The sequence below is a fragment of the Pseudovirgaria hyperparasitica genome, assembly GCF_010093815.1.
Source record: "Pseudovirgaria hyperparasitica strain CBS 121739 unplaced genomic scaffold EJ05scaffold_9, whole genome shotgun sequence".
Taxonomy (NCBI): Eukaryota; Fungi; Ascomycota; class Dothideomycetes; order Acrospermales; family Acrospermaceae; genus Pseudovirgaria; species Pseudovirgaria hyperparasitica.
The window spans coordinates 660,766-682,424 of NW_022985557.1; the positions used below are offsets into that span (position 1 = coordinate 660,766).

The 21,659-nt window shown below is 50.9% G+C and overlaps 10 protein-coding genes across 10 annotated transcripts; 6 read left to right on the forward strand and 4 right to left on the reverse strand.

The window, feature by feature from the left end:
• Positions 1–768: 768 nt before the first annotated feature.
• EJ05DRAFT_511313 (uncharacterized protein) lies at positions 769–2,194 on the forward strand (the record flags this gene model as incomplete). Its single annotated transcript, XM_033748237.1, has 3 exons — positions 769–1,223; positions 1,317–1,441; positions 1,488–2,194. The coding sequence occupies exons 1-3, from the start codon at positions 976–978 to the stop codon at positions 2,192–2,194; spliced, it is 1,080 nt and encodes a 359-aa protein (XP_033599965.1). The 5' UTR covers positions 769–975.
• Positions 2,195–2,514: 320 nt separating this feature from the next.
• Positions 2,515–3,549, reverse strand: EJ05DRAFT_511314 (uncharacterized protein). The gene is made up of 2 exons (XM_033748238.1): positions 3,340–3,549; positions 2,515–3,287 (listed from the first exon to the last, which is right to left on the reverse strand). Exons 1-2 carry the CDS (start codon positions 3,478–3,480, stop codon positions 2,673–2,675), a joined length of 756 nt encoding a protein of 251 aa, XP_033599966.1. The 5' UTR covers positions 3,481–3,549; the 3' UTR covers positions 2,515–2,672.
• A 205-nt stretch (positions 3,550–3,754) lies between these two features.
• Positions 3,755–6,400, forward strand: EJ05DRAFT_476765 (uncharacterized protein). Its single transcript, XM_033744110.1, has one exon. It carries the CDS (start codon positions 3,950–3,952, stop codon positions 6,314–6,316), a length of 2,367 nt encoding a protein of 788 aa, XP_033599967.1. The 5' UTR covers positions 3,755–3,949; the 3' UTR covers positions 6,317–6,400.
• An 826-nt stretch (positions 6,401–7,226) lies between these two features.
• EJ05DRAFT_538704 (FAD/NAD(P)-binding domain-containing protein) lies at positions 7,227–8,477 on the forward strand (the record flags this gene model as incomplete). Its single annotated transcript, XM_033749474.1, has 2 exons — positions 7,227–7,563; positions 7,596–8,477. The coding sequence occupies exons 1-2, from the start codon at positions 7,234–7,236 to the stop codon at positions 8,475–8,477; spliced, it is 1,212 nt and encodes a 403-aa protein (XP_033599968.1). The 5' UTR covers positions 7,227–7,233.
• A 924-nt stretch (positions 8,478–9,401) lies between these two features.
• EJ05DRAFT_439614 (uncharacterized protein) lies at positions 9,402–9,752 on the forward strand (the record flags this gene model as incomplete). Its single annotated transcript, XM_033741882.1, has 1 exon — positions 9,402–9,752. A coding segment is annotated over one exon (351 nt), but the record flags the coding sequence as incomplete, so codon positions are not given.
• A 1,409-nt stretch (positions 9,753–11,161) lies between these two features.
• On the forward strand, positions 11,162–12,423 carry EJ05DRAFT_392438 (uncharacterized protein). Its single transcript, XM_033741332.1, has 8 exons — positions 11,162–11,337; positions 11,400–11,450; positions 11,510–11,527; positions 11,586–11,602; positions 11,658–11,672; positions 11,726–11,847; positions 11,909–12,128; positions 12,191–12,423. Exons 1-8 carry the CDS (start codon positions 11,279–11,281, stop codon positions 12,301–12,303), a joined length of 615 nt encoding a protein of 204 aa, XP_033599970.1. The 5' UTR covers positions 11,162–11,278; the 3' UTR covers positions 12,304–12,423.
• A 521-nt stretch (positions 12,424–12,944) lies between these two features.
• EJ05DRAFT_476770 (uncharacterized protein) lies at positions 12,945–13,398 on the reverse strand. The gene has a single exon (XM_033744111.1). It carries the CDS (start codon positions 13,378–13,380, stop codon positions 13,162–13,164), a length of 219 nt encoding a protein of 72 aa, XP_033599971.1. The 5' UTR covers positions 13,381–13,398; the 3' UTR covers positions 12,945–13,161.
• On the reverse strand, positions 13,116–14,158 carry EJ05DRAFT_392440 (uncharacterized protein). The gene has a single exon (XM_033741333.1). It carries the CDS (start codon positions 13,952–13,954, stop codon positions 13,412–13,414), a length of 543 nt encoding a protein of 180 aa, XP_033599972.1. The 5' UTR covers positions 13,955–14,158; the 3' UTR covers positions 13,116–13,411.
• Positions 13,736–14,570, reverse strand: EJ05DRAFT_476771 (uncharacterized protein). The gene has a single exon (XM_033744112.1). The coding sequence runs from the start codon at positions 14,325–14,327 to the stop codon at positions 14,016–14,018; it is 312 nt and encodes a 103-aa protein (XP_033599973.1). The 5' UTR covers positions 14,328–14,570; the 3' UTR covers positions 13,736–14,015.
• An 895-nt stretch (positions 14,571–15,465) lies between these two features.
• Positions 15,466–21,445, forward strand: EJ05DRAFT_538708 (uncharacterized protein). Its single transcript, XM_033749475.1, has 3 exons — positions 15,466–15,761; positions 15,846–16,527; positions 16,577–21,445. Exons 2-3 carry the CDS (start codon positions 15,954–15,956, stop codon positions 21,031–21,033), a joined length of 5,031 nt encoding a protein of 1,676 aa, XP_033599974.1. The 5' UTR covers positions 15,466–15,761; positions 15,846–15,953; the 3' UTR covers positions 21,034–21,445.
• Positions 21,446–21,659: the final 214 nt, after the last annotated feature.

Here is a 21,659-nt window from a genome sequence, read left to right on the forward strand (position 1 = left end):
CTAATCTTGTATTATATAGTAGAAGTTAAGTTTCTATATATGTATATAATACTTATTGAATAGGTTTTCATATAGAATATAATGATAAATTATTTATCTAACAAGCTAGACTATATTATTAAGTTAATATCTATCTAATTTCTTTAATACTAATAGCTCTATAGAATAATATATCTCTAGCTTTAATAAATATTATTGTCTCTGTTTCTAGCTTTTACAGAGGGTGATTTACCTAGAAACATTCGTTATTTTCTTAAGGCTTAGATCTCTAAGTACTCATGCACGAGTATTTTTAATCTCTATCTTCTTACCTAGAGCTGCATTTACTTACATATGTGTAGATAAGTATATAAGGATACCAAAAGTAGATATAATAAGTATAGAGGTATATGTTCATCCCTCTACAAGCTTATTTTATATTAATAAAGTCTCTTCTAAGAGATAGAGAAAGGATAGAACCTTAGATGATAATCTATATAAAGAATATGTTAGTGTTTAGAGAGAACAAAAACTCTTCTTTCTCTTATTATACTCTATGAGTCTATTTAAAAAATTTATAATATATAGATTTTTATGTAGAGGCAGCGAGGTTTCACAGATTGGTTTCGATTGCGGTATTGTACGACCGCTGCCACTCTTGTCAGCCGTTTTCAGACATCAATTTGGCTAGACACATGGGTAGGGAACAGGTGACCCGATAGCCTTCCTGTCGCCTGAATGAATATCCTATGACTCATGCTCCTGTTCTCTGAGCTCTCGCTAACCTCTGTATTATCGCTCGCCTTGTTATGGTGAGTGACCGGCCTCTTAATGATCTAGGCTGCAGCGTTAGCGATCTATAGGACAAGAATCTAGTGTCCCTTGCTTCTAGATTCCATGTCTAGCAGGTATAAAGTAGACTATCGGTATTGTGATCTCATCTGTTATTCCTTCTCATCTACTTTCTAATCTATTCTCTTCTGCCGCTGTGCAAATATGGCGGAAGTTTATGATACTACTCGATTTGGCCAACTTTATTATGCATCACGGCAGCCTCGCTCTAATCATTTGTTCCTAGCAGCATACCATTTAGCTGAAATCTGCCAGAATGCTGGCATACAGTACGCGTTTCTGGGAGGGTGGACCGTTCAACTACGGGGTGGCTCCCGCGAGACACAAGATGTTGATATTTCTGTAAAAACAACCATGGAGCTGTTTAAGAAGACTTTGCTCAAGATGCCGCGGTATGTGCTTATGAGACACTTTAGGGGATAAGGGCTGTCTTTCTACTATCGTGAACGACTTGTATGAAAGCATACATACTAAACAATCGATAGGATCTGTTTCCCTCAAATTCATGGTCAAACAGCTGTGAATTTGTTCGTTCATACTGGGAAGTCTTACGATCAGGGTTATGACGACCTTCCAGATCTTGCCGTGCAAGTGGATGTAATCATAAGTGGTAGATGACATACCGTTCTGAGAAATGAGTTTGGCTAATCGACCAGGAAACTTGAACAGTCCTACGGACATCAACAGTTCCACCTCAGAAACAATCATTCTCCCGAACGGTTTCAATGCTAGGGTGATTAACATATTCTTTCTTTTGCGAGGGAAATTCAATGCATTCGTCACACGCGGACACACGAGTACAAACGATTACGAAGACTTGGTCTTTCTTATTACTAGGTATCCAATGGTGATACCTCAGTACAGCAGTTATATTGACAAAGAATATCGACTGAAGTTTCTAGAGAAGTTCACAGCATCCAACGCGGGAAATGAAGGCCTTCTCAGGTTGATGAAACAGAGACTTGGACTAGTAGAGGGAAATAACAAAGGAACGAATGAAGGAAAAGAAAAAGCAGAAGAAGAGGAAGTAGAGGAGGAGGAGAAGAAGAAGGAAGAGGAAAATCTCAATTGGATCTGGGACGCAACACATGGGCAGTACAGGAGATTGATCGAAGGCAAATGGCAGTGGGCTCCTGTCCAGCAGAAATCTTCTCAACCGGAAGCATATAGCACTGACTGGGCTTGGGATGATACACATGGCCTATTCAAGAGATTTGTTGGAGGCGAATGGCAGTGGGCTCCTGTCCAGCAGCAATCTTCTCAACCGGAAGCATCTAGCATTGGCTGGGCTTGGGATGATACACATGGTCTATTCAAGAGATTTGTTGGAGGCGAATGGCAGTGGGCTTCTTCGTTGCATTGAAGCGGAATGTCTGGACTCTTAAATGTCGTGCCAGTGCGTAGCAGTGGTCGGAACAGATAATTTACTTCTTAGAGAATGACCTTGGTCTACTGTATTATCTGGCAGATCTTCACTAGTATCGCAGTGTAATATGTTGATAGGCTAGCTATAGAAAGTTGGTAGTTTGACGTCAGCTATAATTAGCCGTTCCGATCCAGTACGGTTTTACTATTTCGCCTCCTTTGGGATTTGTAGAGCGAGTGACGACTACTGTGGCGAAGATTGTATATAGACACGTAGTGGTGCAAAGAAATTTGCATCACGATCGTCATGGTGCTCTACGAGGAAATCAATGCTTTTATTGTTTAGGATGCCGAAAAAGACGTGTGATGGATGTGGGTCGAATAGGGTTCGTCTTGAAGTAATAGACAAGCACTGCATAACAGAAGGAACTACGATATGTATCTTCAACCTGGGATTCTCTTCCTCACAAGATTTCCTAACACCCATCGCGCTCTTCTCTCCACGGTTCGGATATTGATCCTTTCAGCATGAACCGTGTTTCGAACAATTCATGGGGCAGCATCACTTGTAATAACCTTTCCTTCTTGTCTTCCGTAACCTTCCGCCACATCGACATCGTCTCGACGTGACAAGTGGGCAACACACTGGCTGCTAGCGAAATGTCCAACTTTCCTTCGCCTCCCATCAATTCTGCGTTACGTTGATGCGCCCATTCCACGTCGGTCTTTCCTTTGAGATCCAAGTTTGTGATTCCCCAATCATAATCCAGGTTCGCTCCATCAACAATATCGCACAGCGATACCAGGTCGTATTTGTCCAAGTAGCTCTGTACTAAATCCGGTAGTGGTGCATACGGAACTCCGTTTGAGCTTCTCCACACAGAAACTTGGTCAATCGGTATTCGGGCATGGAGAGATGGCACCAGGCAGAACTCATAGTCTACCTCAGTTCCCCGAAACCATGTGTACATGTGCGCGAACGACATGGGCTGAGGATACCGCTTCTCATTTGTTTGTGTGTATTCCTCATGCTGTCGTATTATATCCGCAGCCTCATCCACCTTTTCAGTCGCTACACAAATCTCCCACTTCTGTTCAGATGTTAAGATCATAGTATTCTCAATAAGATTTCTTTGGACTTACGTCTCGTACTCGTAGCGCACCATAAAACATGAGTGCGGAGACGCCAACAACACAACACGGGATCCCATTCTGTTCTAGAAGGCACGTCACATCGCGAATTTCGAAGGTCCCATGTCCGCCGCATGATGCCAGCCTCTTCATGTTGTCTTGTTGAGTCTTATCTGGTCGTCCTTAGCAATGTGCGGTCGTAACCTGATGCATCGAAGTGAATGCAAATGGTTACCTAGCGGGCGTTAGACGATGATATAGTGGAGCCTTAGGCCGTACTAGTGCGGTCCCGGTTAGTCCGTGGGCGACGCCAAGATCTCCGCCCTTGGCACCTTCCCGATTAAGCAGTTGTCAACATTGAACCATCCATGATATTCGTGACTCGTGCAGGTATCCGCATACTTGACTAGACACAACATACTCGACCATACACTTGACCCGGTCCCGCTTTCCCACTCGGCCAGTGATCCAAACATGGATGGTGATCGACGGCCAGCCACTCAATCTTCATTGATCACCGAGCTCGAACGAGATGCTATAAAGGCGTGCCACGGTGTCGACAATTGTGCCGCACCTCGTCCCTCTCTATCTCCTTGGAGGTCCCTGGAACACTTCTGTCGCCATGCTGTACTTCCTCTCACTCGCCGCCGTCGCCCTGAGCAGTCTCGTTTACGCCATCGACCCTCCGCGTGTGCCGCACCAACCGCTCGGCAATGGCGGCAACATCCTCGCTTTCAACGAAACTATCCCAACCAGCTTCTCTGCTCGAACCCTGGCATTTGACTGGGTCTCTACTGCCGACGGCGAGGACGGCGTGTACATCTTTAGCGATGACGATGGTGCTCTGACTTTCCAGAATGTCGTCACCGGTGAGCAGACGGAGTTCCTGGCTGCCGACAAGATCCCCTCAGACTACCACGAGTACTGGATCAAACCAGATTTGACACAGGTCTTATGGAGCGTAAATTACACGAAACAGTACCGCTACTCGTACTTTGCGGACTACCTCGTTCAGGATGTCGCCAGTGGAGAGCTCACGCCGCTGGTAGAGGACCAGGCTGGGGACTTGCAGTATGCAGAATGGAGTCCGACTGAGAACCAGATTGCCTTTGTTCGTGGGAACAACATCTTCGTCTGGAGCGCTGGTAAAGTCTCGCAAATTACTGAGGATGGTGATGCAGATCACTTCAACGGCGTGCCAGACTGGGTGTATGAAGAGGAGATTTTTGGCGGTCGCTCGACGCTGTGGTTTTCTCCCGATGGCGAGTACATTGCCTTCCTCAGCTTCGACGAGTCGGGTGTCAAGACGTTCCGCATCCCGTACTACATGGATAATCAGGAGCTTGCGCCGCCTTATCCAAGAGAGTTGGAACTGAGGTATCCCAAAGTGGGCGAGACGAACCCGACTGTGTCGTTTCATCTTCTGAAACTAGACTCATTGGAGACTTCAGAGGTGCCTATCGATGCTTTTGAGGCGGACGATCTTGTCATTGGCGAGGTTTCGTGGCTTACGGATGGACATTCTGATGTTATCTACCGTGCGTTCAATCGCGTGCAGGACCAGGAAAAGCATGTAGTCGTCAAGGTCGAGGCAGGATCATCTTCAGTAACTCGCGAGCGTGATGGCACAGACGGATGGCTCGACAACACTCTCTCTATTGTGTACTTGGGAGAGACTTCTAGTGGCAACGCGACCTATCGCACGAACTCGACGACCTACTATTTGGACGTGTCTGATGTATCTGGCTGGAACCACATCTACCTCTATCCAGTGCATGGCGGCAAGGAGATTGCTCTCACCAGCGGCGAATGGGAGGTGAGGTCCATTTTGAAGGTCGACAACTCGAGAAACCTCGTCTACTACACTTCGACCGAACACCACAGCACAGAGTCGCACGTCTACTCGGTCAACTACCAGACCTTGGAAAAGACTGCACTAGTCGACGACTCCGTCCCTGCAATGTACGAAGCATCATTCTCCACTGGCGGAACCTACTACATCCTCAACTACCGCGGTCCTGACGTTCCCTATCAAGAGCTGTACAATGTTAATTCCAGCGAGCCTATTCGTGCCATCTCTGACAACAAGGCGCTCTATGACCGTCTCCACACCTACAACCTGCCCAACATAACCTACTTTGAACTCGAGCACCCCGAAGGCTTCACTCTCAATGCCATGCTCCGCCTTCCACCCAACTTTGACCCCTCCAAGCAATACCCGGTCATCTTCCTCCCGTACGGCGGTCCTGGCGCGCAAGAAGTCACCAAAGCTTTCCAATCCCTCAACTGGGACGCCTACGTGACGTCTGACCCCGAGCTCGAATTCGTCACATACACCGTCGACAACCGTGGCACCGGCTTCAAGGGCCGCGACTTCCGCGCTTCCGTGACCAGTCGTCTCGGATACCTCGAGCCACGCGACCAAGTCTGGGCCGCAAAGCAGCTCGCCGAGCAGAACCCCTGGGTCGCGACAGACAAGATCGGCATGTGGGGCTGGTCGTATGGCGGATACCTCACGTCCAAGACGCTTGAGCTAGCCGACCCGATCTTCAGCTTCGGCGTCATAACTGCTCCCGTCACCGACTGGCGCTTCTACGACAGCATGTACACGGAGCGCTACATGAAGACGCCCGCCCTCAACCCGGCCGGCTACAATATCTCGGGCGTCTACAACACCACCGGCTTCAAGACTGTCGACGGCGGCTTTCTGATCCAGCATGGCAGCGGCGATGATAATGTGCACTGGCAGAATAGCGCTGTCCTTGTTGACCGTCTTGTCGGTGCGGGCGTCGGCCCGGAGCGCATGCAGGTGCAGTGGTTCACGGACAGCGATCATGGGATTATGTATAATGGCGCGAATTCGTTCCTGTATAAGCAGCTTACGCGCTTTGTCTGGCAGATGAAGAATCGCAAGGACGGGGCTGTGCAGCATCAGTGGAGCAAGCGTGCGGATAGGGGGGCTGGGGGGTATTTGGTTGTGGACGGGTAGACCTGTGAAGCTGTCTGTGTGTCTGTGTGTCTGCCTTGTCCTTGTCTAATAAACACAACATGTATATTCCGAAATGAGTCTGAAGTTACGTCTGTGTGTTGGTTGTTGATGTGTAGTTTGTTTGCCGGCCGGTGTCCTGCCTCGGAGTCCGTCCGTATCTAGGTTTGGTAGTCCACGATCCACGATCCGCGATTCACGGCCCCGTCCCGTATACTAACAGACTAGCAGACGTCATAACTTTCGTCATGTCGTCATACGTATCTATGTAGTGCCGCTGTATAGTCCTGATCGATCCATCCATCCGTCCAAGTCGCACTACACGTACCATTTATCAGCAACCTACCCAATATGACCAAATCCAACCAAACCCAACCCAACAGGAATGAATGAATGAACGAATTAATTGCATTGCGACTTCTGTCATCCGAATTCATTCGATCCGCCATGATTTTCACGATTCTTTCGGGGTTCTGGTTTTGGTTCGGTTTAATGGCTTGAGATGCGTGGTGGGAGAGTGGGAGAAGGGGACTGATTCAGAGGAGGAATGAATGGATGGGATAGCGATGACGCAGGTACTTAATATGCGCTATCGACACACGGGGTGCTGACCAACAATTGTATGACTGATGGATGCTGGCGGAGGAGGCGTGACAAGGATGTCAGCAAACAGCGGAGCGTTGGGAATGGTGTTGGTCGCATATTTGAATGAGTGGGTGGTTGGATGTATGTACGTATGTATATAGTCGCATGTCATCGCATGGGATATAATGTAATAAGACAGTCTCTTCACCCTCATAATCCGCAGATCAAGACTACGTGAGACTCAGCGCAATTCATTCCGACCAGTTCCAACCTATCTACCCTCCCTCCGCCTCGCACATCCCGCAATTCCCATCCCCCCTACAAACCCCCCCAAAATGCCACGTCTCAAAGTCCTCATCTGCGGCGGCGGATGCGCCGGACCAGCACTCGCATTCTGGCTCGCGCGCAGCGGCCACGACATCACGATCATCGAGCGACACACCGCGCTGCGGGCCTCAGGCGCACAAATCGACCTGCGCGCACAAGGCATCGAAGTAGTACGACGAATGGGCCTACTAGACGCCGTGCGAGCCCAGCGCGTAGACGAAGACGGGGTATCAATGGTCGACACACACGGACGGGTGCTGGGGAAGATCGGAGCGAACACGACGGGCAAGGGGGCGCAGACGGCGACGTCGGAGTACGAGATTATGAGGGGGGATCTTGTGCGGATATGTATGATGCGACGGTGAGGGAGGAAGGGGTGCGGTATGTGTTTGGGGTGACGGTGGAGGGGTTCGAGCAGGATGATGGTGATGATGGGGGTGTGGTGGTGCGGTTGTCGGATGGGACGGCGGAGCGGTATGATTTGCTGGTTGGTGCTGATGGGCAGGGCTCGCGGATACGCAGGGCGATGATGCCGGCTGTTGCGCCGGATCCGGTGTGTTCGCTGGGGATGTACATGGCGTATTTCTTCATTCCGCGGATTGAGAGCGATACGAAGACTCGTAGTACGTACGCTGCTCCTGGGTCCCGGATGATGATGCGGCGAACGCATAGCCCGACCGAGAGTCAGGCGTACTTTATCCTCAAGGATAGTGACCCGGAACTGCGCTCCCTGCCACGCGCACCTGTGGATGTGCAGAAGGCTTTCTGGACACAGCGCTTCCAGGACGCGGGCTGGCAAGCGGAGCGCTTCACGGCTGCCATGGCGTCGACGGAGAACTTCTACTGCCACGAGGTCGCGCAAATCAAGATCGCGAGCTGGCATCGGGGTCGTGTCGTACTGCTCGCAGACGCGGCGCATTGCCCGTCGCCGTTCACGGCTATGGGGACGACGAGTGCCTTCGTCGGCGCATATGTGCTGGCCGGAGAACTTGAGGCGAGCGGGGGAGACGTGGTGCGCGCGCTGGAGAAGTACGAGAGTACGCTGAGACCGTTTGTCGAGGAGATTCAGAAGCTGAATACGTCGCTGGTTCGGCTGGCGTATCCGCAGACGGTGCTGGGCGTGCGCATTCTGCAGCTTATCTTTGCGGTTGTGAGTTTTCTGCGCATTCCACAGCTTATAGCGCGCTTTTCGGATGGCGATAAGGGTGGCTGGCGGTTGCCGGAGTATCCTATGCTTCGCAAGGGGAGGTGATGCTGCCAGTTGGTTTCTTGTTGTGGTATCTGAGGCGTGGAGAATGACGCGAATGTATGGATAGGATGAGAGTCTTTGCTTGCCGGAGTTGTCGTATATTATAGCATAGGCCCGAGTTGTTTCAGGGGAATCTAATCATTGAGTTCTACGTGGAGGATCACTCAGGGGTTTGTTCGAGGGTTTTAGGGTCTAGCCACACTGGAGGTTGTTCTTTTTAGTGATTGATCCAGGATACACATGTTGGCTTGTTACATTGAAGGAAACAAGAAGACGCTCAGTGAGTCAACGAATCGAACGCCACGATGAGGAAGTGTGTTTGGGATATGTCAGTGTTACTGTTGTTGCCCAGGAGCACTTTATGGGCGCACATAGATTGGAGGTCGGTATTTGAGTTTTCATAGTATTGTGCGTTTATAGGCTCACTGATGTAAGATACGTAGCCACATTTGTTTGAATCGTCTCTTTCAAGGAAGCTTAAAGGGGGCGCTATATTTGTCTTCTTAGGGGTTCTTGTGGTCTCGGAATCTGGTCAGTTGTGCCTAGCCTAGGTTAGATATCATAATTGCAGCCAACCTTAGCGTAATTTCAAGTGAAAGCATCTACCCACGATGCTGATATGGCTAGTAATGATCATTGAAACGTTGTTGGGATGTGTAGAGAATATGTAACTATATGAGGACTGATGACTTAGTAAGTAGATCGCCTGGCTAGCCTATACCGGCCTAGCGTATCATGACCCTTGCACCAGCCACACGCCCCACAGTATCAATGCCTCACGTTGCCTTCTTCACTTGCTCACTCCACTACCTACTCGCGCAGGATCCTTTCCACACGACTGACCTACATCATCGCTACTCAAATCTTCATTATATTCACGACTGGCGCTCTTGACCGTGCATTTGATCCTCGCTCTGTCCTGGCACCATGGGTGGCGATCTCAACTTGAAGAAGTCATGGCACCCCAACCTCCTCAAGAATCAGCGCAGGGTCTACGATGAGGAAAAGAAAGCTCTGGAAGAGCGCAAGCAAATCGACAAGCTTATCCGTGAGCGCCAAGAGGAGCGTCAGATTGAAGAACTACAGAAACTGCAAGAAACAGCTGGAGGACAGCGAAAGCAAAACAGGGTGGAATGGATGTACAGTGGTGCGCCAGCAGGAGATGGAGGAGGATCCCGGCCGGCCGAAGAGATGGAAGGGTTTCTGCTGGGAAAAAGACGCATCGATACACTGCTGAAATCGGATGCAAAGAAAGCTGTTGAGCCACAGAAGGATCTTGGTGCGGCGCCTTTGCCGGTTGTGAATGCACGAGATACAGCTGCGAAGATCAGGGACGATCCCCTGCTAGCGATTAAGAAGCAAGAGCAGGCTGCATTAGAATCTATTATGAATGATCCCGGGACGAGACACCAGCTTCTCAAGCATGCGGGCAGGCCGGAGAGGAGTCACAGCCACAGGCATAAGAGTGATCGCGGCGACAGAAGGAGATCAAGATCACCAAGGCGAGACGATAGAAGGAGGTCAAGATCACCCAGACGTGAGGAACGGCGGTACAGACATAGGTCGCGGTCTCCGCGAAGACAAGAACGATCAGACCGCAGATCAAGGTCTCCACGGCATCACGAGCGCAGAGAGCACAAGACAAATTACCGGCAGTCTTCAGACAGACGGCAATCAGATAGACCGCCCCCAGACAGGAGACAATCGGACAAGCGATCACCGGACCGAGAAGCAGAACGAGCGCGCAGACTTGCTGAGATGCAGGCAGCAGCGGCCGACGTGGAGACGAGTAGGAAGCAGCGCATTGAGATTGTTGAGCAGCAGGAAAGGGAACAGAAGGCCCGAGACGACGCGCGGCGCGAGAAGGATAACGGGCGATTCGGATCAAGCATCCGCAGACAGGCGGACAATGTCGATCTCGGCGAGCGACTGCAGAGGTCAAGGGGAACACTCGAGAAGGTCGACGCGTATTGAGACTGATGATCATGAATATTTCGCATAGACTTGCAGGCGCTTAAACACGGATACCCTTGTTAATACAACAATCTATACATAGTACTTCTCAACCGTGCTGAAATCACATCATGGAGCACGGTAAGGAAATTGAAGAATGTAAACATCGTCCAAGCTCGTATTCGCTGCTATACCCACGCCATGCTGTTTCACTCATGCATGAAACGGATTCTAGAAGCAAAACGCATGCAGTCCAGAATGTTCGGAGACAAGTCCAGACCAAAAAACACCAATTCACGTGACGAGACGGCAGTCTCATCTGTCCCAATGCGGCTAGACGCCCCCAATTCGTAGCAGCGAGACGAGCCCGAGCCCGAGTTATTGAAGTTGGCGACTTTCCCCGGGTGGCACTAGTAGGGGCGGATTGGAGGACGCTGATTGGTTGGGAGGATTGCCATTGCATGCGTGAAATGATGAATTGCGCATCACGACTCTTTTTGCTGTGCCCTGCTTCTACTTTCTGCTTTGTACACTAATTGTTACCTTCCTGTCAACCTTGCTCTCGGTCCTACTCCTTCACCCTTCACTCACTCACTCACTCACTCCACGCAAATAGCCGTCACTCTGTCTGACTCTTCTTCACCAACCATATCTACTCTGTCCCAAACATTCCCATCGTCTCCCCCGCGACCCTTGATCCCGCACCGCGCTGCCGTCGCTCCATGCGCGCCTAATTCGGTCTCCCGGTTTATCCACTCGCAACCGTGCCCGCGCTCCTCAACCCCGGCACGCCTACGATCGATCCGCGACTTTCCTATTGCACACGCGCATACACACATTTGACAGCAACAATGAAGTTTTCGGCTCCCTGTGGTGGGAATCAGTCCGTACAGCGGAAACTGGTGCTTCTGTGGGTGTTGCCTGGTTGGACTGGGGTGCGGACAAACGGAGATGCTAATGATGAGATGACAGAGGAGATGGTGCGGCTGGAAAGACGAGTCTGCTGAATGTGTTTACGAGAGGGTGAGTTCTGCGTGTGGTAGTGGTGCGTGTGGATGAGTGCTGACGGTGGTGTGCGACAGGTACTTTCCTACAGTATAGTGAGTATGTTTCGGGCAAGCTTATGATCAGGTGGCTTACGTCGCATGCGCTGCGCAGCGAACCAACGGTTTTCGGTATGTCTGGTCTATCGACAGAAGAATCTCGATTGTATGCTAACTTATGGTGCAGAGAACTATGTCCACGGTATGCCTGCCTTCAATGATATGACGCCTACTCCATCTAATGCGCCCACATAGACATTTACATCGACGACACCCACATCGAACTAAGTCTCTGGGACACGGCAGGACAGGAGGAATTCGACCGATTACGGAGTCTGTCATATGATGATACCCATGCGATAATGCTATGCTTTAGCGTACGCCTGTCTCGATCGATGGAGCAAGCCGCATCTTTGCAAGCTAACACGATCCAACCAGGTCGATTCCCCTCAATCGCTCGAGAACGTAGAAACAAAATGGAAAGCCGAAATTGCAGAGAACTGCCCGGGAGTCAAGCTTGTGCTTGTCGCGCTCAAATGCGATCTGCGCAAGCGAGAAGACGATGACGGGGATGATGAAAACACAGAACCTGCGCAGCTCATCATGTACGAAGAGGGGCTCAAGGCTGCAGAGAGGATAAAGGCGCTGCGATATATGGGTAGGTGACCATATTAGTGCCGCTTGATTTCAAACATGGATCACCCGCTGACCAGACGATAGAATGCTCAGCGAAAAAGAACCGTGGCGTCAACGAGGCCTTTACCGAAGCCGCGCGTGTCGCCCTCCAAGTCAAGACCAGCAAAGACAAGGAAGGCAGCTGTGTCGTCATGTGAGAAGACTATCCTCTCATAAGACGCATTCAACGATACCCGCCCATCACATCACTACAAACTCAAAACACCCGACACATATTCCCGTACCAGCCATGCCGAGCATACATATATACACACATTCACACATTCACACACACACACAGACGCACACGATTCCCATTCTAATTGTCCCGCCCTACCATTATTCACGAAGCACATCTGTACACCATATCCGCCCCTTACCCTCGTGCCATCTTCTTAATGCGACTGCACAACTGCGCCGTGCGGGACGTGAAGGACATGCCACCCTCTTGTTTCCACACAAAGTTTTTGCATCTCTCATTACTTGTACTATTACTCTCGGGAGGAACGCAGTTGTTTACCTCCTTGTCTTTTTATTCCATCTTAATTAGCGATTTTTTTTTGCAAGCACTCTTTTCTGTTGTTCCCGGGGGAAGGGCCGGGCAGGAACGAAAGAAGAAAGAAGGAAGGAGCGTAGGAAGGAAGGAAGGTGCAGAAAGAGACGGTACCTTCTAGGGGCCTGGTACAGTTGAAGGGAGGAAACTCGGTGACGGTCGATCAAAAAGTTGAGATATTCCGGGATGGCGCCCGTGAATAGGGACGCTGTAAGTTGTGCTAGTAATAATAACGAAAAACGAAAGAAGAAAGTATTTTTTTGCTTGATGCCCTGCCTGAATCTATCGAGTGTTTGTCCGTCTGTACATGTAGGATTGGCGTCCAACTCACGTGCTTGGTATTATCACGCTTTTGCTATGTATACATGATCACTACATCCCACCACCACCCAAACAACGCATTATATCTCTATCATACACCAACCACTCCATTCCCACCCTTCCCGCCTCCCTAAACCTAAACCTAAGCAGGAACAGCCCCCGGCGCCCCCGTCCCCGTCCCTTGCTGTCCAAACCCAGCAGGCTGCGGCATGAACAACTGCATATAACACACGCCCAGCGCCATCACACTCATGCCCACACCAAAGATGCCCGATGTCGCAGAACTACCAGATGAGCCTGAGCCGGATGCCTCGGCGAGATAGCCTTGCAGCGAGAGCACGAGGGCGACCCAGCCGATCATTTTGTTGCGGGTGAAGATCTTGTTTTGGGTGTTAGTTAGTGATATTGGGGATTGGGGGAGGGAGATACAAGGGAAGGAATGTGATAAGGGGAAGAGGGGCGGATAACAGAGGAGGATACGTACGGCGGCCATGGGGAGGGTTTGCGACATTGTGCCCATCATGTCTGGGGCGGCGGCGTCGTCTTTGGGAGCGGTGTAGGGGACGGCTGTTTGTTTGGGTTAGTTTGCGGGTTGGATGGGGAGAGTAGAGCACGTGATTTGAGTGTATATGGGGTGTTTTTGAGAGAGAGAGAGAGGTAGGGGAGGAGGGAGGGTACGTACCTAAGTCCGGCCGGCGCATGTCTTTCTTGGTTGCCATGGTGTGTGTGTTAGGATGGAGATTGGAGATTAGAGGAGGCGGAGTTTGTGTGTGAGGTTGTGGGTGTGTGTGTTTTGTCAGCGGGTTTATGGGGACGGGGTTTGAGGTTCGTGAGTGAGGTTGATGGTGAGATGGGACGATGCACGTGCCGTCTCGTGGCAGCTGATTATATAAGCGGACGACGAATGCAACTTGAAACCTCAGGCACGCCGTCATCGGCTGTCCGGAAAGGGAAAGCCAGCCAGCCAGCCAGACCGGGAATAGGAATTAGGTAAGTTCAGGGACCGGCTAAGCGCGAGATCCGCTTCCCGCAACCCCGTCCGTCATCTTGTGTAATCAGCTTGTTCTCCTCTTCGCGAGTATGGAAGGTTTGGGGGAGTGTTGCTTGGTAATAAATTGTGTTTCGCAGGATTTGTTGTGCAAAGCAAATTTGACGACGAAAGGAGAGGCCCTGCTGTGCGACGAACGTGGTTCCACTCACTGGGACGAAAGCAAAAGTCGGGGAGCGAGGCGAGGCGAACCTGCGCGACACAAACACGGCAAGCTGACCGAGCACTTTTTGTCTTTGTCTTGTCTGAGGTGTTCGCATTTGGCAGTGGAATGCGGACCTCCGTATATGTATTATGATGATAAATATTTCCTATCGTGGCAAACCGTGCTGGACCTACGAGAGAGAGAGAGAGGGACGCACAGTATCTGAGTTCTCGCTGACCGCCCGCCGGGCCGAGATCAGCGCTTGCTCTGAGAGGGCACTCTCATTCCCCTCGCGATACGCCGATAATACCGTAATACGAGTTGAGCCATGGCTGATCTGGATGGGATGGGATGGATGGCGAGCGACAAGTCATGGTCACGACTCACAGGCTTACACCGGCCAGTGAACAAGTGGTGGCCACCGGGGGCATGTCATTCGGCTATTATCTGCTGATACGTGACAGCGGAATGCATGCTCCTCCTTTCCCTATTATCTATTATCTGATCTGACGTCGCAGGGGAACGCTGTGTGAAGGGCTTTCCGTCGCTGTGTAGTCAAGGCCTCTTGTCGGCTTTGTGTACGTACTGCTTGTTGTACGTGCGTCTCCGTGGAACGCAAGCAAGCAGCCAGCCAGCTCACTCTCCTTCTCGTCAGGCCAGTGCCAGTCCGTGGTGGCCGAGTCGGAGAAAGGTTGACATAATAACACCTATCTTTTCGTCCCCGTCATCCGGAGTCTGCGGAGCCCCCCTCGAATGAGACAATCCGCTTCCTATTCGGGAGATGGACCAGTGAGCGTGTCGCGCATGCAGGGCGACTAATTAGTTTCGACTTGATTGATTGTTTCTCTCTTTGTACTATGTAGTCAGTCAGCCCTGCTTGCAACCGAAAAGCAGTCTGACTGACTCGAGAACATGATACACACTGGCTCAGTAGCTATGAAAGAACCATGGAGGGGGACGATACCTAATTACTGAGAGAAGAGACAAGTGAGCAGCTCGGCAGCAGGAATGTTTCAACCGATGATTTGCGCGAGGTTTCGGCAACAGTAAAGTAATTAGTTAATTAGTATTATTTAGTGGAAGACGCAACAGAAATCGTGCAGTCGCTCCACCCGCGTGCGCCAGGACCTCCTTTGGGCAATGGCGGATGGCGATAACGTTGCCGGATGTTGGGCCATAATATGATTATATACCTACTGTAATACTGATACTCACTTTACTTACTTACTGACTTACTAATTACCTACCCTAATGCCTATCATCTACCTCTAAACTACCTTGTCTGCAGCTGCCACCAAGCACCAGCACCAGCACCAGCCTAATTACAGTGATTAGCAGCACAAACCTGTTCACTGCTTCAGGCCTCAACTCCTCACTACCTCCGACGATCTACCCCATTCCCTCAAACCTACTCCTCAACCACTTTCTTATCCCTCCTCTCATCTAAGTCGCATCTATATTGTTCTCTATATCGCATCATATCCTGCCCTATCTGATTCGCCGCCTCTTTCCTGCATAACCGTCGGGTATTTCGGGCTGTCTAGACCCAGTATGTGTCTCCCCCCCCCCAAATCTTCCCCCATGTCCCCGACCGACGAGGCTGCATGCTAACTAACCACCTGCGCTGCGCCAGATGAGATCTCGCGCTGGCCGACGTCTCTCAACCTCGTCCTCTCTTTGCGCTTCTCTCCAGCAATAGAGCTGCTCCCTCCTCCACGACCATGCCTGCTCGCACCGTGCTATGACTTCTCGTTCTGTCTTGGGCCGACCAGACCCTCTGCAGCGTTCGGTGACCGGACCTCCACATCGCCTCCCATCTCGCGGACACCCGACACCGCAGCAACACCACGCGAAACCACAGTCGCGCCAGGACCAGCCCGCTTTCAGCGGCGCTCTCGGCGATGGTGACAAGCGCTTTCAAGAGAACCTGTTGCAGAACACTCGTGTGTTGAAGGGTGCTCCTGCGGCGGGACCAGACCACAAGACTTCACCGGTCGATGCCACGAACACAGCTGCAAGGTTACCCGCGAGGATTGCTTCACGAGGTAAACCGCAGTTATACTTCGACGATGGCTCGTACACCACAGATGTCTTCTCCAGTGCGCACTCCTCTGCTGGAGCAAACACCAAGACCTCTCAAGGTAGTAGTGCGCCACTGCTCTCTCCAACGAACGTCATACCCTTCCCTCCACGGCCAGGCAACCAGAATATAGAACATAAAGTGCACCATGACAGGGATGTAGCGTCATCTGGGACTAAGAGTCGGAAAGGTACTTTTGAGCCTCCCCAAGCTGCACTCTGCTTTCCTGCCGCAAGTAAGTAGATTACCTTATTCTCATGCCATGTTGTGTCTAACGTCTGCAGAACCTGTCGACTTCTTTCCGTGGTTTGGCAATCACCAAGAAGATGTGCTGACCGAGAATGTGGTCAAGTCTGGCTTTCCGAACAAGGGCACAATGCACACCGAATCGCAGTCGGCCAATCAGATCATGAAGATGAACATTAAAAATAAACATGCGACTACGAACCTTTCGCATCTCTTTGTAAAGGTCCTCGAGGCTCGTCAAGCTGCTGGTCGTCTGACTGCTCCATCAACCTTCAAGCCTCCGCCAAGAGTTGCCTTTACTGATTCTAAACGGGAGGCCTGGTTGAAAGAACTTGCCGGTCCGACCTCCAGTCTCCGACGCCTCAGCAGGACGATTCCACATGGTATTGCTGGTAAGCTGTTGTTGGAACAGTGCCTCTCGAAGAGCATTCCTGTGCCCAGGGCAGTTTGGCTTACAAAGTGCGTTGGTGCAAATGAAATGCGCGCATTTAAAAGAAAGGGTGCAACAGCTGCGACTGGTGCTGGAAGCGAGACGAAGTGGATTCGCGAATGGACCGTCTTCGTGGAACAGTTTGTAGAAGGTGTCGTTCATTCTTGTGGACAGCAGACTTCCTGGAAGCAGAGGATGGACTACACGATCCGCTTGTCAACACACTTGTACAACGATCGACTTCTTGACCAGGATCACTACCTGGATTGGCTTCTGTCAGCGATCGAAGGCTCTCAGTCAGACAAGTTGCCGATATGGCTTCTACTCGTACAGATCCACTGGCGAGATCTGGTCGCATCCCGCCGACGCGGCAGTCGCTTGGCCGAGAGCTTACTCCAGCATTCGCAAAACTCAACTCTGGAAGTCGGCGAGTATACTCAGAATCCTCTGTCTCGCCGCCTTGACCACCTGCTGCTCACCCTTCTCATTGCACATCGCGGCTGTCTACTGCTGCCACAGACCTGGAAGAAATTCGAGCCATCATTAAAATCTCTTCTCAATCGTATTCCCGAAAGAGGAAGACACCAAGTCGACGCTGTCATCACACAGCTCGGTAAGCGAAACCAACGGCTGAGTAGCGGTGAGCCGCAACATTCGAGCTCAACACAGTCTCCCGAGAAAGTCCTCCTCCGAACTCTTGACATGGTAGGTCACAAAGTCGACATCGGCGTGATCTCTGCACAGTGCATGTCTCTGGTGCCTAATCGAAGACGGCTAATCGAGCTGGTTCTACAGTGGGCTTGCTCAACTTGTCGAACTGGGGATCATCGAGCATATCTGGCCATGCGACTTCTTGGGAAGTGGAACAGCCTCGGTTTTGAGACGGATGAAGTGATTATGCAATTTCTGCGGTCGCTAAACAGCACGAGTCGATGTAGCAAGAGTGCAGCCTTTCGAATTGGAGCCGGTCTAGTCAGGTCTAAGCGATTTAATGTTGGCAAATACCTGCAATGGCTCATTGCGACTGGCTCTGCCCTGATCAACCTGGGCTCAACGGAGATACCATGCCATGTGCAGTTCATTCTTGAGCTCCCAACCAGTGCACTCTCAGAACAGGCCGAAAACCTTCGTCGAACACTCCTTGAAGGCATGGGTTACTCAGTAGAGGCAGAAGACGAACACATCGAATCTTTGCAACTCTCACTGGTCTCATGGCTTGAATACGTCGCAGCAGCCTCTGAGCCGGTTCCCATCAACTCACATCCACCCCTCGCCTGCGAGACTTTGACCGCTCGCTTCGCGGCCAGTCATAACCTTCGAGAAGTTTTGGCTGAGCGTATGTCTGCAGCCGGCTCTCCCGAGTCCCAAGAGGACGGTTTCCAAACGTCGTATAACACTGCCAACATCTCGCTCACAGAAGTCTGCGCCATAAGGCAACTATTGGAACAACTAGAAGATTTTCCAGTCCTGGCAGACGCCCTCGATTTAATCACTCGAAGTACTAACTACAATATCCTCAGTGCAGTTGCGGACACTCTGAACTGCCATTCGCGAGCTTTTGCTACAATTGGCGCTTTGGTTCCCGTGCTTAGTAACCTGACGAAGCGATACAGCGCACTACGACATGACCGCATGCCCGACAAGCACTTCTTGCGTGCGTTCTCGGATCTTTGTGTCAAGGTCCATGCTGAGCCGCAGCTTGTTGCTATACTAAAGTATGATTTATCGCGCACGGAACAGCAGTCATCGATAGCAGTCTGCTCGCCCGCTTCTGACAATATGGACATGCTTCATTCGACGAACATAGATAGTGACGAAGAGATTGAGCGAATTCTAGTCAGCGGTAACAGCATGGATGAGCAGATTATGGGTCGAGTCTTCAAACGCATGACCACGAGATTGGCAGACTTACACAAAGGCCAGGCCCTCGACCTGTTCGTTTCGTGGTTTCCCCGCCTTCGAGCGTTTGACGAGAAAACTTTCGAGCGCCTTGCGCACGAATGGGTCTCCAACCTTCTTGTGGAGCAACAGCTCTCGGTCTTGCGCGTGGCCCTTCCAATCCTCGTTTCCACATCATGTATCTCTCTGGGTGATGTAGCGAAGAGATCAAGCAAGGTACTGGTCCTACTTGGAGGACACGACGGCGCTTCTGCAGCTCGCATGTCGAGCGAGATACTCGACCTGCTTTTGCCTTCGGACAAGCTGGTGACCTCGTGCCGACCGCAAGATGCGTATCGTCATCGCATCGAACAGCGTCGATTTTGCTCCGAATTCGTGTCGCTAATCTTACATCTTGTCCGTCAGTCGATCGACCTGTATACAAAGCATCTGCCTGAGAATGATCGGAGTGGGCTATACAGAATGCTCGAGGGTACCACACTGCTTAGCGTGTTGAGATCAGTTGGTATCGTCAATAAGCAAATCCTGCTCGATGCATTTCCCTATCAACCCGAAGACGCAAATACCGAGAAGCTCCTGTGCGTCAAGCGAATCATCAACACCCTCCTTGATCCGACAGGAAGTCTTTCGCTTGCCACTACTCCACTGAGCGACCAGATTGCTGTCGTTATTGATGCCATTGACGACTTGTCGATCCCCTTCTGTCAACTCGAACTCCATATGATATTTCTTCTGGACAAAGTTCTGAGTGAGGAGGGTGAGAATGGTGTCGAACTCGCGCTTCTGGATGCTATCAAGGCTGCGGTGGACAGAAACAGCTCTGGAGTTTCAGAACTCGTCTCTGGACTTGGTGAAGACGTTACGCGGAAGATTCGGGAGCATACAGAAGAGCAAATTCTCAATGCTGTGCCACTGACTGGTAAGAAGGGCATTCAATCTCTGCAGCAGATTGAAGTGCCACTCGAGTCAACTCTGAATCGCTACCTCGCAGTTGTTGATTCTATATCCTTTGCTCCTACAAGTCTTGGCAACCATGCGTTACTCAACGCGCTTATTGACAGGCTTAAGCTCTTGAACGAATGTCTTTCCGAGGACGCCTCGGACTTTTTTGCAATCGGCACCGCAACAGACGCAGAGATCGATGCTTCTGTTGCAAAGATCTGTCCCTGGCTAGAGGCTCTTCTACATCTTACAGTCGCACATCGACCATCGTTCCAAGCCGCGAAAGGGGCTCACCTTGGTGCATTGCTTTGTATCCTGCGCTGCCTGCTCGTGAATCCACGGCTACAGAAAAATCCCATCATCACACAACGAATTTTTGACATCGCCGTCATTTTCTCCGACGACCTTACTGACGATATGCGCGCCCACTTTGCAAAAGCCGAGTCCTCCAAGGCCTCACCTGGTGTACACACTCTTTTCATATTTGGCGGCTCACCTTCCCCCGACGGCTGGCTGGGCCTAGTCATGCCAGGACATCCTGCCACTTCAGCCTCAGCCGCCGCCTCCGATTCAACATCTCAAACCGCAGCGCAACCTCAGCATCCATCCCGAATTAGCTCTCCTGCCGGACAGTCGACTATGCTCCGTTCCTCGACTCCCCAGCAGCGCCTCGCCCAACAACAGCAGCAGCAACAGCATCAGCAACAACAACAGCAGCAGCAGCAACGCACTCAAGGTGCAAACGCCCAGTTCGCACAACTCCAGCGCCAAAACAGCCAGTCTCGCCTACCACAAACCCAGCAAACAAGCGCGGGAATGTTCACACCATACAGCACGCCAGGATGGAACGCAGCGCAGAGCATGCAGGGCTTCGCGCAAACCCAGCAATTCGGCGGAGGACAAGCCGGCTTCCCCGGCAGCCAACCCGGCAGTAACTTTGCCTTTTCCGGGCCTATCCCCGGCGCTCCCCCAACGCCTGCGACACCCCAGATGATGCAGAACATGTCGACTGGATCCGCTGCGGGCTCGACAACGACATCGACAGCACAGCGTCTGGGTACAGATCTTCCGTCCGCTGCGAATAACAACACCAACAACAGTAATAGCAAACCAGTCCCATTCCTGTTCCGCCGATGGGAGCTCCTGCCCGATACGACGGGCAGTGCAACGGGCAATGATACGGCGCTGAGCCTGCAGCTCTTTGGCGCGAGGCGCGTTGTTTGAAGAATTGAAAAAACAAACAAACTTGTGATGATGATGATGATGATGTCCTCCTAGGCGAGGGCTTTTTTTTCGGTTATATACATACGCAGTGGGGCGTTTCTGATGGGTTTCTTCTTTCTTTTGTTCGGGTGGTGGGGGTTTGGAAGGGACTTGTTTGTTTATACATATCTATATATACATATATACCATGTTGATTGGGTATTGGCGATTAGCGAGGAGGGTGTGGTGTGGTGTGGTGTTGTGGATGAGAAGGAAGGAAGGAAGGATTGACGGGTGGATGGTGTGGTGGACAGACAAGGAAGGAAGGAAGGAAGGAAGTAAGGAAGGAAAGAAGGATGGTGACGAAATAGCATAGCATAGCATAGCATGGAATTTTGCATAGCGAGTCATTGGACAGCGAACCCTCATCATTTTATCAAACCCCCTCTTTCTCCCCCATTCTTTGCATGATATGTTAGTTCTGATTCGATATGTTATAAGATGTGGTATTCATTATGTTGACGCGGCATACTAGTAGCGTGGTTTGAGCATTCTATGATGGATGGAGTAATTTTACTTTTGGACGTATTGAGAGATATGAGAATATATATGAAGATTTATATATAATATTCAAGAGAGATATTCAA

What these genes read in the sequence shown, in the direction of transcription:
- EJ05DRAFT_511314 (XM_033748238.1), bottom strand. Translation starts at nt 3,480, where the DNA reads ATGAAGAGGCTGGCATCATGCGGCGGACATGGGACCTTCGAAATTCGC. An exon ending in GTGCGCTACGAGTACGAGAC is followed by an intron (nt 3,288 to 3,339) that starts GTAAGTCCAAAG and finishes ACATCTGAACAG; the next exon opens with AAGTGGGAGATTTGTGTAGC.
- EJ05DRAFT_476765 (XM_033744110.1), top strand. Translation starts at nt 3,950, where the DNA reads ATGCTGTACTTCCTCTCACTCGCCGCCGTCGCCCTGAGCAGTCTCGTT.
- EJ05DRAFT_392438 (XM_033741332.1), top strand. Translation starts at nt 11,279, where the DNA reads ATGAAGTTTTCGGCTCCCTGTGGTGGGAATCAGTCCGTACAGCGGAAA. An exon ending in CAGCGGAAACTGGTGCTTCT is followed by an intron (nt 11,338 to 11,399) that starts GTGGGTGTTGCC and finishes ATGAGATGACAG; the next exon opens with AGGAGATGGTGCGGCTGGAA. An exon ending in CGATAATGCTATGCTTTAGC is followed by an intron (nt 11,848 to 11,908) that starts GTACGCCTGTCT and finishes CGATCCAACCAG; the next exon opens with GTCGATTCCCCTCAATCGCT.
- EJ05DRAFT_476770 (XM_033744111.1), bottom strand. Translation starts at nt 13,380, where the DNA reads ATGATCGGCTGGGTCGCCCTCGTGCTCTCGCTGCAAGGCTATCTCGCC.
- EJ05DRAFT_392440 (XM_033741333.1), bottom strand. Translation starts at nt 13,954, where the DNA reads ATGACGGCGTGCCTGAGGTTTCAAGTTGCATTCGTCGTCCGCTTATAT.
- EJ05DRAFT_476771 (XM_033744112.1), bottom strand. Translation starts at nt 14,327, where the DNA reads ATGCGAACACCTCAGACAAGACAAAGACAAAAAGTGCTCGGTCAGCTT.
- EJ05DRAFT_538708 (XM_033749475.1), top strand. Translation starts at nt 15,954, where the DNA reads ATGACTTCTCGTTCTGTCTTGGGCCGACCAGACCCTCTGCAGCGTTCG. An exon ending in ACTCTGCTTTCCTGCCGCAA is followed by an intron (nt 16,528 to 16,576) that starts GTAAGTAGATTA and finishes TAACGTCTGCAG; the next exon opens with AACCTGTCGACTTCTTTCCG.